This window comes from Pseudoliparis swirei, chromosome 3, assembly GCF_029220125.1.
Source record: "Pseudoliparis swirei isolate HS2019 ecotype Mariana Trench chromosome 3, NWPU_hadal_v1, whole genome shotgun sequence".
NCBI classification, from domain to species: Eukaryota; Metazoa; Chordata; class Actinopteri; order Perciformes; family Liparidae; genus Pseudoliparis; species Pseudoliparis swirei.
In genome coordinates, this window is record NC_079390.1 from 12,108,785 (window position 1) to 12,127,211 (window position 18,427).

The following is an 18,427-nucleotide window of genomic DNA, read 5'->3' on the forward strand; positions in this document are numbered from 1 at the left end:
AAGGTTGTTAGTTACCTGTATTGCACGTAGCAAAGATGGATCGATGGTAATCTACCTGTACTTGAAGCTGCTACCTGGGACCGTTCAAAACACGGCTGAGCTACTTATCCTGTAAGTCAACGATCAGGGGAATAAAGTAAATAGTGCGTGGCCCGCTGACGTAATGACGCAAGAAGCTGCCGCATTGCATTGTGGTCGCTGGTGCCGGACGGGAAACAGAAACTAAACGACTCTCCAGCCAAATAAGTATTCAGCCAGGACCGGGGCATACTTGGTAAGTTAATAATACTCAGCCACAATACACGATGCTGTCATTGACTGAAACCTGCCGTAAACTAAAAGTAGCGCCGTACGGCAACAGTTCAACGGTATCAATGGCTTCTGTTAAATTAAGTTGAAGGCGCCTAAATTGTGAGCTAACTACGCTACTCTCGCTTCACAGTGCTAACTTAATCGACAACGTTTGGGTCAGGATTATCACGTTTAATAAAGAGAGCACGGCGTGGTAACACACTGTTGTGGTTCGTCGGGAAATGACCGATAACTACGTCTGAATCTAGTAAACGTTAGCTTGTTAGCTACAGTTGTTAGCAGGTAAATGCAATGCGCGCGAAAATGCACAGAGGGGGAAGATGAACCGCATTGGTGCTTTCACAATGAATGTAAACACACGTGTTTATCCAGCGCCGTACGTTGTGTGTGAATACTATGCAAACACTCACGTTATTCAAGTCTAGACTCCAGTCGTATACTATCTTTGCATGTTTCTTATTGGGTCTCAATGAAACCGACTGAGGAGGTTAAAGTAATGACGTTTAACCTTTAGCAGATGCATAACACCCCCTCTACCACCAACATGTCTCCTTTTACGTAAGTTACTGAGAAATCTATTAAAATCCAGAAGGTTTATTGGTTATCATGGCATTTGTAGTAAAGGGACGTTTGTTTCTGAACAGACAATCACCAATGAAGGTATCAGATGTCTGTGCGTTGTAGTCTTGATTTAAATATTGAACATGCTTGGTGAATGACTACTATTACGACACTGTTCATTTGATGTCATAGAGATACTTTAAACGGAAAGCGGAGAATCAGAAGTGTCAATCCCTGAAGTAGTAGGTGGTTAAAAATCTAAGAAAAGGGGAGACACAATATGTTTTTAAAAGTACTTCATGGAGTTGCGTTCTCTCTGAAGCGTATGTTTTACATGCTATCCTCTTTTGTGTTTCAGTTAACTTGTTGGTGACCTTTGACCGCCAACACAGCAGCCATGTCGTCGACATCCCAAAAGCATAAAGATTTTGTGGCTGAGCCCATGGGTGAGAAGCCTGTGACGGCTCTTGCAGGCATAGGAGAGGTCCTTGGCCAAAGACTGGAGGAGAAAGGTTTTGATAAGGTAACGGAGAGCCTTATCCTTCCGAAAGAGTGGTATCCTCTGACTAACTGTTTAAAGTCAATACAAAATAATAATAAATGCTGCATAAAATTGTGGTGTAAAAGCAACTGTTGCTGTGTTTTCAAGCATGCACCAGGTTGTGTTAACATTGTAACCAGTTTGGTTAAAATCAAGCGTATCTTGACGAACAAGTTATTCCGTTTTCTTTTCAGTTACTCAGAGAAATGTCTTTCACCGGCAACAATAGCTTAATCCTAAAGTAAATGCGGCCAATATTAAAACGTGTACTACATTTTATTAGGTTGTGTTATTTTCTATTAGGTGGTGTTAATTTTCAAGCCGTGTACTCCAGACCCATGTGGATATTATTTAGACATTTTACTTTTTGTGTGTGTGTAAAGTCTTTAACATCTAGTCACATTGTACTGTAAGGTGTGTTAAGCCATCCCAATTCTACATGACAATCATCTATTCTGGCAGTCATCACGAGGGTTGGGTACCGGAAACCGGTGTCAATGTGGTACCGGTTCCAATACAACCGGTATTACCCGTCCCGAAACGCAACGCACATTTCGGTGCTTCTTTCCGGTGCCTGAGCCGATTGAAATTGAAAAAAACGAATGTTGTGAACTTCTCTGGTGACTCCGCCCTGTCAAGCAGGTTGCGATAGCCTATCATATTTAACTTTGACAGCGGAGGCTGCGCCGTGTGTGACTGCGTGAGGCCCGTGTCATGCACACCAGCGTCAGGCTGGACGCGATGGGGAGACCGGCACCGGTCCCCCTGAACACGGGGAGACCGATGATGACGAGCAGCCTGAACTCAGATTAGTACCGTAACGTTTATTGCAAGTCTTGCATTCATAAAAGTAGCCCAAGAAATAATAAATTAGCCATTATAACCATGTTTAAGCGTGACAGTCTGTTGATGTACAGTGATCCGGCTGTATACCCGGTGTTACCGGGAATATAATGACGGAGGAATAAAGACCGTGGGGCGTCACTTTGTTTCAGTGGAACTCTCGCTGTCAGAAGCAAAACTTTGTCACGTGTCATCTTCAGTATCTGATTGGTTGTTCTCTTTGCCCATCAACACAGTGACAGGATTAACCCTATAAAGTCTGTACATGACGATACATATCACATCATATAATAGAGAACATATATTGTGTGTGTTAACAGTCTGATATCCGTTGTTTGTCAGTGCTCCATGATAACGGCTTCTACAGGGAATATGGCCAAAGAGGTTTTTAATGTCCTCATTGTGCGTAAACAAAAAAAATATCGGTTCAGGCACCGGTATCGTTTTAAAAGTACCGGTTTAGCACCAGTATCGGAAAAAACCCAAACGATACCCATCCCTAATCATCACCATAGAGCTGGAAACATCGTCTTCTTGACAACAATGTGGAATATAATGTGGCCCACGTATTCCTGTCTTGATCCGATTTTCTGTTGTGTTTACATCTCTTCCTTCTCAGGCGTATGTCGTCCTCGGGCAGTTTCTAGTGCTAAAGAAAGACGAAGAGCTTTTCCGGGATTGGCTGAAGGACACTTGCAGGGCTAATGTCAAACAACAAGGTGACTGCTTTGGCTGCCTTAAAGAATGGTGTGATGCCTTCTTGTAAAGCATTCAGCCTTCGTTTTCTAATTCTAAAGTCCAAACTGGACATTTGCTCCTCAGTGATCTTAATTCAATTCAGCTACACTCTATCTATACATCTCTCTCTATATATACTGACACTCTTCACACGCCTGAGGTTCTCAAAGTTAATTTATTATGAACTTCTCTCCCCCCACACCCTACGAAACATATTTTACATATGCCCTTCTCATGGTCTCTGCGTAGTAGGCCTAGACTAATACTTGCCAACTATTTCTTAAAATTGACTGTTTTAAAGTCGGGTAGAGAATCACAAAACGTGTTGTCTAGTCACTGTCGGTAGCTCTTCTTGTGACAGTCATTTAAACGTCTTTTAGTAAAAGCAAGAGTGTAGCAATAATGATGGCTCCGGTCCATTTGTGTCCACCAGTAAGTCATACCACTCAGCCAGCATACACATTATCAGGACTAGGACACGAAAGGAAAGCAGGCTACAGAGGTGCTTCGGCCTGAAATGGTCCAGTTTGTGGTTTTTGGGGAAATGAAAAGGCAGCTGATGTGCATAATATTCAATTTGTACGGTATCATTGAAATACTGCGTGTACTGTCTATTAATGGTTGAATTTTAAATGCTTGGTTCATCCATTGTTGGTCATGTAGTCGGGATTTGCATCTCTGAAGCCAAACACAACTGCTTTGTTCTATATTTAAACCGTTGCCTTCAGAATGAAAAAAAAAATCTGTTTGAGTTCTTAAAACATGTCTTTCTGTGCAAAGTGGTGATTTACCTGTACAATCCACGTTTTTTGTACTCTCCTCAACGCTTGGGCTTCGTGCCCCGATTGTCTGTTTTTATAGCCATTGTAAAGTTGTTAAAAGCTTTTTAATTTTTTCCAATCGTAACACCGTTTCCACGGTTTTCTCGAAGGGCTGGATTGTGTCTTGCTGAAGATGAAAACAAATGGAAACCTCAAAACCTATGCGACACTGAACTGTAACCTTTTAAAAATGTGAATGCACAAACCTTTACCTTTTTTGATCTTGCAAATGAACAAGAGGCATGACCCCATAGCGGTCAGCTCGAAGCTTGTTTGGACCGTATGGAAAAGTATATAAATAAAAATGCAGATGTCCGTACAAAATCAAACGCTGTCAAAATGTGTCGGTCTGTTGCTGGTGAGGGGGTGGAGTAAAGGTCTGCTGGATAAGCTGGAGGATACCGTTTGTCTATTAATGGTGAAAAAGCCACGTAGTTGATGTGCTGTAGTATACACAGCTTTAGTAGAAGATGACCTCATTTCTGCAAATCAAAACAACAAGAGAGTCAAATCCACTCAATCTATTGCTTGTCTGATTTCTAAAGTTAATTCACTGGTCTGTTCCCAGTCGCTTTTAAATGAAGTAAGACATGGATCGTATATATTTTGTTACACAAACTAGCCTTATTTTGGTAATGGCTTCATAATTGAGCTTGACATCATCGTTGACTGCTTCTAAATGGGATGCCTTAATATAAAGTTTAATTCAGACCGATGAGCTATAAAACAGTCGTACATGTTCATGCTGTGTCACGTAATGTTCCACACGCCACCACCCACTGTTAGAATATCTAACTGTTGTAGCTCCTTTTTGTTTATCTCAGTGAGACACGGAGAAAATGTGATGTGATCTTCGCAATAAAACATCTTTGATGGGACGTGTCGAGTCTCGGCCAATCGGCGTTAAGATGTCAACAGCGTTTGGGGGGTTTGGTTAGCTTTAATGTTGGCGTCGCTACATCTACTGCTGTCACGTTGCACGGTGTATCGATACTAACAAGGCATCCGTAGGTTAAAAACGATATGATTTTGCATATTTTTAGTGTCACCTGCATCACTTTGAAATGCATTCAGGAAACTCGGTGCATATGTAGTGCAGGCTGAGGAAGCAGCAGCTGGACCATCAGGGCTTCAGGTGAGGTCTTGTTCATTAGCAATGAAACTGAAGGACGTTTGGGAATCTGACCTCATGTCAGCACTTTTGGATTGTGTAAATGATGTGATGTTGAATTTAAAAACAAGGCTGTTCCATTAAACCTGAACCTATTACCTAAATATTGTAAATTGCTTTCAAAATAAATAGATATACTAGTATATAAGGTCTACATTCATTCATTTTGAATTGCATTCAGGAAACTCAGAAATCATGTTGAAGAAGCAGCAGCTGGACCATCAGGGCTTCAGGTGAGGTCTCACATTGATTCTGTGTTGAGTTTTATTATTATGGTTGACTGTTAACATTGTCTACCTGTTTTATGTGAATTATTATTATGTTAAAACATGCATGTGCAGGCTAGGCTAACTTTTGTTTGCTCTTGAGGGAACAGTCAGTTTGAGCCACAGTGACCATCATGAAGTCGGTGTAGCAGTGTCCTGGACATGAGGAGACCTCATGAAGTCAGTGTAGCAGTGACCTGGACATGAGGAGACCTCATGAAGTCAGTGTAGCAGTGTCCTGGACATGAGGAGACCTCATGAAGTCAGTGTAGCAGTGTCCTGGACATGAGGCGACCGTCATGAAGTCAGTGTAGCAGTGTCCTGGACATGAGGCGACCGTCATGAAGTCAGTGTAGCAGTGTCCTGGACATGAGGCGACCGTCATGAAGTCAGTGTAGCAGTGTCCTGGACATGAGGAGACTGTCATGAAGTCAGTGTAGCAGTGTCCTGGACATGAGGAGACCTCATGAAGTCAGTGTCGCAGTTTCCTGGACATGAGGAAACCGTCATGAAGTCAGTGTAGCAGTGTCCTGGACATGAGGAGACTGTCATGAAGTCAGTGTAGCAGTGTCCTGGACATGAGGAGACCTCATGAAGTCAGTGTCGCAGTTTCCTGGACATGAGGAGACCTCATGAAGTCAGTGTAGCAGTGTCAAGAAGACCAAGGAGCTGATCGTGGACTACAGGAAGCGGAGAGGAGAGCACACCCCCATCTCCATAGACGGAGTTGCAGTAGAGAGGGTCAGCAGCTTCAAGTTCCTCGGCGTGCACATCTCCGAGGACCTCACATGGACCACGCACACCACTCACGTGGTGAAAAGGGCCCAACAACGCCTGTATTTCCTTAGGCGACTGAGGAAATTCAACATGGCCCCCCGCATCCTCAGAACATTCTACACCAGTACCATCGAGAGTGTTCTGACAGGTTGCATCACCGTCTGGTACGGGAACTGCACCGCCCTGGAGCGTAGGGCACTACAGAGGGTGGTGCGGTCGGCACAGTACATCGTTGGAGGTGAGCTTCCCTCCATCCTGGACATATACACCAAGCGGTGCGTGGCCAGGGCCAAACGGATGCTGAAAGACAATAACCACCCCAGCCACAAACTGTTCACCCTTCTACCGTCAGGCAGGCGATACCGCAGTATCAAGTGCCGCACAAACAGACTGAGGGACAGCTTCTTCAGTCAGGCCATCAGGCTGCTGAACAAGGACTGAGACCCTCATTAACACTACACACCAGAACATATTCTGTGAATATCTATGGCCATGGTGTATATTTTATTACATTGTTTATATATATATATATTGTATATATATATTGTATGTATATACATATATATATATATATAGTCTCAAAAAAGTGTATATTTTATTACATTGTTTTATATATATATATTGTCATGATGTATATTCTATTACACTGTTTTATATATATATTGTTAATACTTTCTTCTTTTTTGTGTGTGGATATTGCATAGTTTATTCTCATTCTTATTCTTTTTTTAGTCTGCTACTGCTGTCGGGTGTTTTGCACATAAGAATTTCACGAACCGATTATACTTGTATAAAAGGGGATGTGACAATAAAAACTTGAAACTTAAAAAAAAAAAAAAAAAAAGTCCTGGACATGAGGCGACCGTCATGAAGTCAGTGTAGCAGTGTCCTGGACATGAGGCGACCGTCATGAAGTCAGTGTAGCAGTGTCCTGGACATGAGGAGACTGTCATGAAGTCAGTGTAGCAGTGTCCTGGACATGAGGAGACCTCATGAAGTCAGTGTAGCAGTGTCCTGGACATGAGGAAACCGTCATGAAGTCAGTGTCGCAGTTTCCTGGACTTGAGTGAACCCTACCAGCCTGATCCAAAATTCATCCAACAAATGCACTGAAGAAAACCCCAGTTCACACCCAATTACAAGTGCAATGGCTAAAACACAGCAGGAGGCAATTATGATGCATTTATTAAAAATGTTCTAATTTCTTTTTGTTTATATACATTTTGGATAAGAATATAGCCTACTGTTACTGTATATTGGCATTTTAGCAGAACTTTTCTAATTCATTTATTTATTATTAATGACAGGTGACGGTATAATTCTCAAGCGGTAGTTATGCCAATACCAGTGCAACTCTTTATGATAGAGAAAGGGGTTATGATTAGAAGTATGACGACTACTAACATGACAGAATACGATCCCCAACGGCTCTTTGGGCCCGCGAGCGCACATGACGAGTTGGCTCCGAGGCTCGCCTGCAAAGCAGTCAATGAACGTCGAGACTTCAGAAAAGATAACGGCTGCACAATTAATCACATTTTTTATTTTTATTTTTAAAAACTTTTTAAAACTCAGACTGTTTGTAGAGGGAGATGCCTTCGCACAATGTCAGCTGGGATCGGCTTCAAGGATAAGCGGTTTGGATAATGGATGGATGGATGGAGAGTGAGATGGCAGCTGGAAGGAAGGAGCTCCTGGAGAGGATCTGGATCAGTCTCTTAATGAAAGTGCTCGACCGGGAGGACCCTGTTCTCCACCACCACCTCTAATGGTTCCTAGATGCTTCCCAATTATGAGATGCCCTTGTCATCTCATAATTTCCTTTTTTATATGTGATATCTCAAATGTTTTATTGATCTATTTTGGCCAACAGTATGGACCTGACAATACCCTTTGAGTCGGACCTTTGTTTGTTGCAAAGTAAAAATGCAAATGTACCTTGTAGATATTTCCAATATGGTTCTTTATGACACCATGACACATTCCTTGTATATATATATAAATAAACATGGCAATAAAAAGTTTCTGATTATGATTTTGATTATGTTGTTATAGGTGCCTCTTCAGTGTTGGTAAGTTATCTATGATAATTGTGAAATAAGCACCTGCAGTGTTATACAAATTATAATAATTATATTAATTAATTAAATTCCCAGTTTCCCCCTTATATTACAGTAACATGTTGTTCCCTTGCACCTACATCTATGTATAATGATACATCAATTACCTTCTGTTCTGGTACACAATCAGTAAAGATAACAGTTGTTTGAGTTAATTTGAATCAAATTGGGAAGAATTATACTCCACGTTGCTGGCCGTTTCTCCATTTTATTCATATCAACAGTATCAATAGTTAACAGTAATAACAGTAATGCCTTTGAGTCAAATTGAATCAAAAAGTGAGAATATTTATTGTTTATAAAGTGTCTTGTGATTGGCTGAGCGAGTGAAGGGGGATGTTGTTGTTTGTGTTACTTGGGAGTATAATGTCTCACGGTGTTCCCTGTTTAGCGGAGGCTACGGCCCACAGTCGCCTCGACTGTCCCCGAATAAACGGCAATAAGCGAGACAATGTCTCGTAGCGCTCCTGGCCCAGGGTCGCTCCATGTTGTATTCATTATAATGCATTGGACGAGTCCAATGTGGAGATGAAATGAAAATATAAAATATCTTGACTATATCTGGAAATATTTTAGTGTACAGATGCTTGCTGTTTAATTTAAAGTTTGCCGACAGGAGGAACGATGTACTCATTCATGTTTTCTGGACATATTTCTGACACTGAAGGTGTATTTTTTTACATCAAAAAAAATGTATCCACAGCGCTGTGGTTGTGATTGACATGAATGTTACAATACATGCATGATACAATATGACAAACATTTACCAGTTTAATAACAGGTGATAATAATAAACATATCTCATTCAAATTACGTGACCCGGTCAGGTGACGTCACAGCAAGGGGCGACGTCACAGCAAGGGGCGTGGTCAAATGGAAGGTTCGGAGTTCCTCCAGAACATGGATGTTCCGTTCAGAGAGTCTCACTCACTCAACCGCCTTTCACCAGTGAACACAGAGTTTTCTCTGGACGAAAAGCAACTCAACAAGCACCCAGTGAACAATAGGGTAAGAACTCAAACTGCTTATTAGCTAGTTGTACGCGTGTGGTTTCACCTAGAGTCCAAGTTAAACACGCGTCAAGTAACTGCGGTCAAGCCAGCCGCCACTTCGAAAAACACAATCAAGCCAGTCCGCCCGATATTTTTCAGTACATGTATATACCAGGCATTACGGTGCGAGTGTGTGAAAACTGTCTTCAAAATAAGAGCGAACTTCCGGTGAACGTGATATGACGAAACACGCCTTTAAATACAGATATAGTGATAGATTAAACTAAATGAAGAGATGAAAAATCATGAATGGTATGAATGATGAATACATTAAATGAAAGAAAGTAATTATTCCAATATTGGGATATTCTGATTTAGAATTTCAAAATAAAAGATAAAAAAAATCACATTCATGCGCAAATGTGTGTCTAATTTCAGAATAGATTTAGAACAAAATGGTGCGTAGTTATAAACTATTTTCATTTCTGATTCATGGTAGAGTACCTCAAGGTGTCATCCAGAGGTAATCAAGACATTCTGACGTTTGATTTCTAAATGAAAGCACTTCATAAAGAAAATAATATTAATATATTTCCAATATTTGATATTTCTTAACCCTTTTGTTGCCTTAGGGTCATTTTGACCCGATTCAATATTACACCCTCCCCCCGCCTTTGGGTCATTTTGACCCGATTCAATGTTTCACCCTCCTGTTACCTTTATATTTACTAACATATTTTACCCTTTGGGTTCAATTTGACGGCAGCAATTAAAACCTCCAGAAAATTATTAGAATTAATATTGTTTTCCAAGTTTAAGTGTGAGGCACTTTATGTTTGTTTGTTGACTACCGAAAGAACACCGACATTAAACATTGAATGGGGTCAAATTAATCCTAAGGCGGGGGGAGGGTGTAATATTGATTCGGGTCAAAATGACCCTAAGGCAACACAAGGGTTAAAAGCAGATCATTACAAGTCTTGAAAGAAATTACACTGCAGTCTTGTTAGAGGTGATCTCTGCTAGCCCCAGGATTATTTTCATGAGATATTACAGTGCGGATTTTGAATGAATTCAATTTAAAATTAGTGAAAAATAAATATTCTTAATATTATGCCAAAATTTGAATTTTATTTAAAGCAGATCCTTACGTTTCTTGAACAAAATTACATTGCAGTCTTGTTAGTGGTAACCTCTGCTAGCCCCAGGATTATTTTCATGAGATATTACAGTGCGGATTTTGAATGAATTCAATTTAAAGTTAGCAAAAAATATATAGTATTAATATTATGCCAATATTTGAATTTTATTTAAAGCAGATCCTTACGTTTCTTGAACAAAAGTACACTGCAGACTTGTTAGTGGTGACCTCTGCTAGGCCCAGGATCATTTTCATGAGATATTACAGTGCAGATTTTGAATGAATTCAATTTAAAATTAGCAAAAAATATATAGTATTAATATTATGCCAATATTTGAATTTTATTTAAAGCAAATCCTTAGATTTCATGAAGAAAACTACACTGCAGTCTTGTTAGTGGTCAACAGGGCAACAGGCCTTCAAATCAAGCAGTAGTACAAAAGTCCCTTTTAATACTTAACTTAAAACAAAATAACTGTCTCAGTCATTTAACAGTGTTTTTTTTACCACATTAGGCCCAATGAAATAAAAGTGATTGGCCTACAGTATTAACACTAATTAAAAGAGAAAACAAAGGTGCCTTGAGGTGCTGCATATAATTGAGGGGGGGGGGGGTGCTAGTGAGTGTGCTCACCTGTGTGCGCGGATGTGTCGGCGTGTACGTGCTGATCTGGAGTCAGTTTGGTAGGATTTGGGTATAAATAAATTATTTCATTTAAAATATGGATTTTTATCTAAAGATATTCATGTAATTTGCATGCAAAATAGGTCTACCCGAACCAGCGGACAAAAAATTCAACCAGCGGCAACACTTCAAAAGTAGCCCAATTCCACGGGAAAACCGCGGATCTGGCAACACTGGAAGTGGCTGTCAATCACAGTGTGGCACCGTGCATGCTGGTCGAGGGGGAGGGCCTGTGATTGGCGGAGTAGAGGGGAGGCGGGGTTAACCTGTCGGAAAACGGGAGTTAAGGGTGGTTGACGGGAACCGTTGTTGTTGACGTTCGAGCTGCTGAGCCGAGAGGAGCACGCTGTCTGTGTTGGTGGATGCCCAATAAAGTGAGGATTAATAACGTCGTCCCGTCTCCGTGTCATCAGTGCCATAACGTCCGAGACATTACAATATCATTGCGCCACCAAGGTCCTGTGATGTCGGATCAGAAGCAGCTAAAGTAGGCCTAGCTTGTCTTCTTGTCTGCAAGTGTTCATTTTTCACAAGAGAGAGTAACGCGAGTAACGAATTTCAGTAATTGTAACTGCGTTAGTTGATTAAAAAAAATACTTCGTTACATGCTCGTTACCGCTAAAAGTAGTGGAATTACAGTAACGCGTTACTTTGTAACGCGTTACTCCCAACACTGCAAATAAGTGTACTGAAGTCAAGGATCAGCAGCCCTGCTCCTCCTTCATCCCCTTGTATTATACATTTAGAATGTGTAATAGATCTACTTTCCCTTCCCGATGTAGATAATGTGTAAAAAGAAGTGTAATCTTAAAGATCACTGCCGTCACATCACAGATCACAAAGAAGCTGGCCGGCAGGAATACAGGACTGGTACCTCTGTGGTATCCTTAAGAGAGGGCCACCAGTATGTACGATTCCCGTCAACATCCTTGCATCTTCAAATTCACTCTGATTCTTCTTTCAGTTTTGTAAATCACGCTTTGGTGGGTCAAAGTCGGCCTCACTAAAGCCACATTTAGAGGCTAGGAGGACCCCCAGCCCTTCTCCTCCTCCTCCTTTCATATCCTCTGTGAGGACACCCAGCAGCCCTACTGGGAACGATGGCATTGCAGAAGATGCTGTGAGCAGGGTGTCCGCGGGTCCTTAAAAAGTCTTAAATTGCTTTTCCTAAAAATAAGGCCTTAAAAAGTCTTAAATTGTCTTAAATTCAGATTGGATTGGCCTTAATTTTTATGGGTGTCATGTCATTACGAATATGAGGCAATCTGTTCCGCCAGGTCCGTATTTTGCTCCGGTCGCTCTGCGGTGTCTCTGGTGTCACCGGGGCCACGCCCCTTCTCTTAAAGGGGCCCCGCGTATTCGGTCCTATCAATCCCCTACAACGTGAAGCATCGGCTACTTTAGAAAACATGGGGGATGCAAGTTCAACAACGGCTTGAAAAGAACGAGTGTTTCTGGTCACGGTCGGTGAAATGCTTCTGAAGCTGCGTTATGTGTCGGGAGACTTTCCAGCGGTGGAATCTCACGTGCAGAGCAAGAAGCACAGAGAGTAGCGAAGGCCGCCAGCAGCGCGCGGGGCTAGCTGCTGCTCCGCCGCGAGCTGCTGCTCCGCCGCCAGCAACTACGTCAACTACAACGATGGAGGTCACCGTAGGAAATCCAGCGTCGTGTAACAAAGGGCGCATCACCGAAGACCAACGCTGCAGTGCGTTCTTCATTCTGTTCCACGAGACTCTGGACCAGACCACCGCGAGCAGACAGCTGGACTTCATGTGCGCTATTGGTGAAATGACCACGTCCCATCAGGATCCTCTGGAGCTCATGGTCCATGACACGCCCAGGACCTACTTCAGCACCTCAAAGTAAGTCTGCCATAAATATATGTATTAACTAACCTCATGTATATGAGTATGTGTATCATATAGTTCAGCTTTACTCATGTGTCAAGTTAATAACAGCTATGCATAGGCGCACTACACATTAATTAGACTAACTAAAGATAGTTTTAGAATGGTAGTAAGTAGAGTGGTGTTTACCTGTCAATATGTCTACATAGTGTTCACTAGGCTCAAGGGATGGCTCACGTTGCTTAATTTGTAAAAATAGTTTTCATTCATATTTATCCAGTCTGACATTAATCTGAAGTGGTGATGTCATGAAGAGATGTGGTGACTGTTGTTTGGCTAATGTCTGCCTTTTCTTTCTTTTTTCCAGGAGAATGGACCAAATGTCAACTGGAAGTTTGTATATTAATACAGTTTGAAAAGGATTGTTTTCCTAGTATATTCACAAAAGCTCAGGAGTAGACGTGAACCTGTGCACAAACATCCATCACATAGAGACATGAGAACTCACACACACACACACACATAAATTATATTATGTAAATGAATTTGCATTTTAAAAGCAGCTGGAAATGTTATTTATGTTGTTTTATAGATTATTTTTTTTCAAAAGGAACTATTGCACGTATTTTTAAAATATATTTACTTAATTTTATAGACATTTGTTCATGGGACTTAAATGTTCTGAAAATGTATTAATAAATATAATTTACAACAGCAATGACATTTGTGTTATCCTTTTGCATTACACCATACTGTTAATTTTGAATAGACATCAGTGTGTTGAGTTTGAATTAATTAATTTAGATTAATGTATATTTCCATCGTAAATTAGGTCTTAAATTTTATTTAGACGTCTTAAAAAGTCTTAAATTTAACTAGTTTATTCCTGTAGACACCCTGTGTGAGTACTATGCAGCTTACTGTATTGGTCTTAATAATAATTCGGACTTCTATAGCGCTTTTCTGAATACCCAAAGATGCTTTACAGGGAACAAGAGACAGACAGAACAAACAAAAAGATAGCAGACAAGACGAACAAACAGGAACAGTAACGTAAAGAAAGGAAAACAAACTGGGGAAGCTGTATGAGTCGTATCAGGGTAAGGGATTAGCAGGTGAAAGCAATTTGGAAGAGGTGTGTTTTGAGGGCTTGCTTAAATAAAGATAGGGTGGGAGCCTGACGGATGTGGATGGGGAGAGCGTTCCAGAGGGGGGGTGCAGCTGCCGAGAAGGCGCGGTCACCCCAGGTCCGGCGCTTGGTCCTGATGATCTTCAGAGTGTTTGTGCCGGCGGACCTGAGGCAACGGGTTGGAGCGTGGAGGGGGAGGAGGTCTGAAAGTTATGGAGGGGCCATGTTGCTTAGGGCTTTGTAGGTGATCAGTAGAAGCTTGAAGTCTATCCTGTACTTGACCGGGAGCCAGTGGAGGTGGTGTAGGACCGGGGTGATGCGTTCATAGCGTCTGGTGGAGGTGAGCAGACGGGCGGCAGAGTTCTGGACACATTGAAGTTTATTGATGATTTTGTTGGGGGAGCCGTAGAGGATGCTGTTGCAGTAATCAAGTCTTGATGTTATGAGGGCGTGGATGAGGATTTCAATGGTGGCAGGGGACAGGGAGGGCCGGAGTCGTGCGATGTTCCTGAGATGACAGAAGGCTGTTTTGGTGACGTGGTTGGCATGGGGGAGGAAAGAGAGGGTGGGGTCAAGGATGACGCCGAGGTTGCGGACCTTGGTGGAGAGGGTGATGATGGAGCCATCGATATTGAGAGAGATTGTCTGGGCGGAGCGGGTGAGGGAGTTAGGGCCAATTATGAGTATTTCAGATTTGTTGCAGTTGAGTTTGAGAAAGTTCTGTCTTGCTTTATTATAAGTCATATTTTGTGTTGCCTTTACTTTTGCAAAGACGTAATTATCATTTGTTGTCTTCCAAACAGGGTGAGCCTGGAGGAGTTCAGCTAGCCGCTGCTGGGGCTGCAGCTTCATTCTGGTTGCCGTCGGAGATGAGAAAGACCCTCCCTGCAGGAGGGGCCGGGACTGGACGTGATGGTCTCCGGAGTGTCTGTGTTGGATGGGTACCCTAGAACTCGCAGGAATACAGGACTGGTACCTCTGTAGTATCCTTAAGAGAGGCAGCGGCTAAATTCTATGCTTTACAGAACACGTTAAATTACTCTAATACCTAAAGTCAATAAAACACTGACTGAATCACTGACTATACTACTGCTCGCGATGTGTACTCACACTCATGGTTTCTAACACCCAGCATGCAACACTACTGATCGCGAGCTGTATTCACACTTATCATGGTTTGGATGTTGCTTGCAGGTTTTCAGAGCTTTCAGGATATTCTGCCTTGATTTTAATCCAGAACACCCGCACTCCGGCAGAGTTGAAAAGTACGTTTAAGTTTCATGTTTGTGGTAAAGTTATCACGTAGCCTCTTGACATGTGTCAAGAGTAAGAGGCTCAGACGCACAGACGGATGTATCCGGTCATTTTTCAAAATAAAACACATTTCCGGCCTTGATATATATATATTTTTCATTCTTTCTTTGCTGCCCGGTACCAAGCGTCACTCGCTCGCAGACAAAGCCGTTTTTGAGCGTGATTCGACAGCATGGCACCAAAACGTAAATCCTTTAAAGGTGGAGCTGAAAAGCTCAGGGAGAAAAAGAAGAGATGTCTGGAGGAAGGTGCCTCAAAATATTTAAAATCTCTGATTTATTTGGAAAGCCACCGACTTTGAAATTGGTGGAGCCAAATGTTATTTATAAGAGAACATATATGATGTAATTTCTTTGTAATCGTCCAAAATAATGTTATGGGTATGGGTATATATTTCCAAGTCGGCCACTGACTGGTCGATACGTGCGATGCAACGCGTCGTGTATTGAGTGGGCCGGTCTGACAGTAACTCCCGGGCCACTTTTTTCCCCCAGTCTGCCCCTGCTTAGGGCACCAACATAGCTAGCAGCAGCACTGCATACAATTCATGATTTTTCATCTATTCATTTGGTTTAATCTATCACTATATCTTTATTTAAATGCGTATGTTGTCATATTATTTAAAGACAGTTTTCGCAGACTCGTACTGTAATGCCTGGTATATACGTGTACTGAAAAAAATCGGGCAGGCTGGCTTGACTGTGTTTTTCGAAGTGGAGGCTGGCTTGACCGCAGTGAGCCCGAGCACTACAACCAAAGCCCTGTGATCGTAGGCACCAACGCATCTTTGTTTCACCGGCTGTGGGAACTGATGGAAGAAGGTGCAGGAGACAAACACATTTTTCATTCGATGTATGAGAATCCAACCATTGTATGCCCAGTTCAAACTCAGCTCTGTCAGTCAGTGGCCCGAGATGATTTTGTTGGACAAGTAAAATGGCAAGGACCTGGTCGACTCTCCATAGCCCAACGTTGGGCTCCAGTCCATGTATGTAACACCCTTCCCATGTAGCGATAGAAGATATACTATGGGCGGGGTCCTGGATAATGTTTTAAAAAGGGATGGCGCAGATACCTGTTTTATAATTGGACAGATGCAAAATACATAAACTGCCTTGATACGCAGTCAGATATTTATTTACACAACAAAATAAGGTATAGATCCCTACATAATAACAAACCCCAAATGTGTATAACTCCCTCCTTGCAGGTGAGCATCAATAATATAATAAACCTACTCACGCACACACCCTGACACACACACACACACTAACAACACCCCGTTGCAGGCCTGAGTTGTGGCTGGAGGTCGTAGAGGCCTGAAATGGAAATGGCCAAAATATATTATCATGGCTACACATGTGCAACTTGAAATGAGTGTTTATCAAGAAGCCTTAAATGTTTGCACTTTGTATTGATTTCCCATATTGTATAGAAAATATAATTTCATGATATTTTCTTCACTTAGGCTTTTTGGTAAATGGGGTAATAAACATTATTAGGTGAATGCCTCATAGGATGTCATCTGTCAAAAAGAAGTCACCTAGGGGCGGCTGTAGCTCAGTGGGGTAAGAGGGCCGTCCTGCAACCGCAAGGTTGTGGGTTCGATCCCCGCTCTCCCCATTAGTTGCAAGTCAAAGTGTCCTTGAGCAAGGCACTGAACCCCCGGGCGCTTCACCGCAGCCCACTGCTCCTTAATAACTAAGGATGGGATAAATGCAGAGAACTAATTTCCCCTTGGGGATTAATAAAAGTGTATATTACTAATTGGAGTCTATGTTCAGCTGACCACAGATTCAATATATTCAGAGATGTTTGTGGTGTCAGCTGGAAATACATCCATATGAACCAGAGGGAGTTTGGCTAAGGAGGAAACAGCTAACCCATGTGAGAGATGTAGGGTGGACATCACAGGTCACAAACATGCTCACTGTGTGCCAAGCACTGCCAAAACCAAGTCTGCTGAAAAAGAAGGACATGATGCAGAGAATAAAATAAAATAAATAAAAAATCTGGAGCACTGATGAGAGGCCGAGGAGGAAAGAACCCAGAGAACAACTAGATGTCGGCCATCCAACAGCTGCAGGTCTGGCCCGTTCAGACACGGGCCTTACAAAGACGAAACGACAAGCGAGTTATGTCGGGTTTACTTTAAACCACATAGAGACAGTATATGCATAATACCATTTTAAATGTTTGTTTTTGTTTGTTTTACGAAGAAAGGTAGACAACTTTAATAAACTTTGAATAGATAATGTGGTAAATGTCTGATTCTAAAATCTGAAAAACATATTGGTGGCTGAAACAGAATATGGGCCAGGTGTGTGATTTCAGTGAATCTGCCACCCCACAATGTTTATCAGCAAGCGCATTAAAGATAAGCGACTGCCAAAAGTAATTATATAGTGCCTGTTCTCTTACATTTTGGAATTCCCTAGATTATCGTGTTGACAACTCGCTTTTCATGATAATAGAATGTGCCATGCCTTTTTCTGCAGGACAGCCCATCTAATCTTTTGGTAATGAAAGTCAAAGTGTGCACTATTGTGACTGGCCACTGAATTGATCAGTGCAAATATTGCTTTGAATATATATCCATGCTCAGTGGTAGGAATGAGTTGCCTTGAGAATCAAATTTAAACATCTTGATGTAATGGAGAATTGAGAAATACACATATGTGTATTTTATGCACGACGCTCAAGTAATACTGTAAATAACCCCTTAAAAGGTTTATTGTTTTGTGTTGATTGCCTTTTTTTGTATCTGCTTTATTGGTTTTGATGTATGCCTTTTTATATTGTATTGTTTTAAGGATTTTGTATATGTTTTAATCTACTTCCGCTTTGAGCTAAATTTGACTTTTATTTTGAAATGTTAGAAGGAAGCGCACCTTTATTTTGGGTTAAAATAACAAACTTGACGGTACGGCTAAATGTTACCAACGGATGCGCATTTTATTTAAAGTTTGATCGTTTTAATGGACCCGTATGAGGCTAACGCTCGCCAGGTGGTGACAAGGAGATTTTAATTCAAGAGTTTTGGTTCATGATTATACAACGGAAGAAGTTCACCAGCAGTAAAGTCTCACGCCGATTGATATACGGGGATCCGTTACAAATACGGGGATCCGTTACAAATACATCATATGTCTGCATTGGAGCGACACAG

General features: G+C 41.7%; 1 protein-coding gene and 1 long non-coding RNA gene across 2 annotated transcripts; both read left to right on the forward strand.

Moving 5' to 3' along the window:
• The first annotated feature begins 166 nt into the window (after window positions 1-166).
• Window positions 167-4,145, forward strand: banf1 (BAF nuclear assembly factor 1). The gene is made up of 3 exons (XM_056411624.1): window positions 167-274; window positions 1,232-1,396; window positions 2,877-4,145. Exons 2-3 carry the CDS (start codon window positions 1,271-1,273, stop codon window positions 3,021-3,023), a joined length of 273 nt encoding a protein of 90 aa, XP_056267599.1. The 5' UTR covers window positions 167-274; window positions 1,232-1,270; the 3' UTR covers window positions 3,024-4,145.
• A 4,768-nt stretch (window positions 4,146-8,913) lies between these two features.
• On the forward strand, window positions 8,914-15,340 carry LOC130190441 (uncharacterized). The gene is made up of 2 exons (XR_008830964.1): window positions 8,914-9,158; window positions 14,748-15,340. It is a non-coding gene; the product is annotated as an uncharacterized LOC130190441 (long non-coding RNA).
• Window positions 15,341-18,427: the final 3,087 nt, after the last annotated feature.

What these genes read in the sequence shown, in the direction of transcription:
- banf1 (XM_056411624.1), top strand. Translation starts at nt 1,271, where the DNA reads ATGTCGTCGACATCCCAAAAGCATAAAGATTTTGTGGCTGAGCCCATG. An exon ending in AGGAGAAAGGTTTTGATAAG is followed by an intron (nt 1,397 to 2,876) that starts GTAACGGAGAGC and finishes CTTCCTTCTCAG; the next exon opens with GCGTATGTCGTCCTCGGGCA.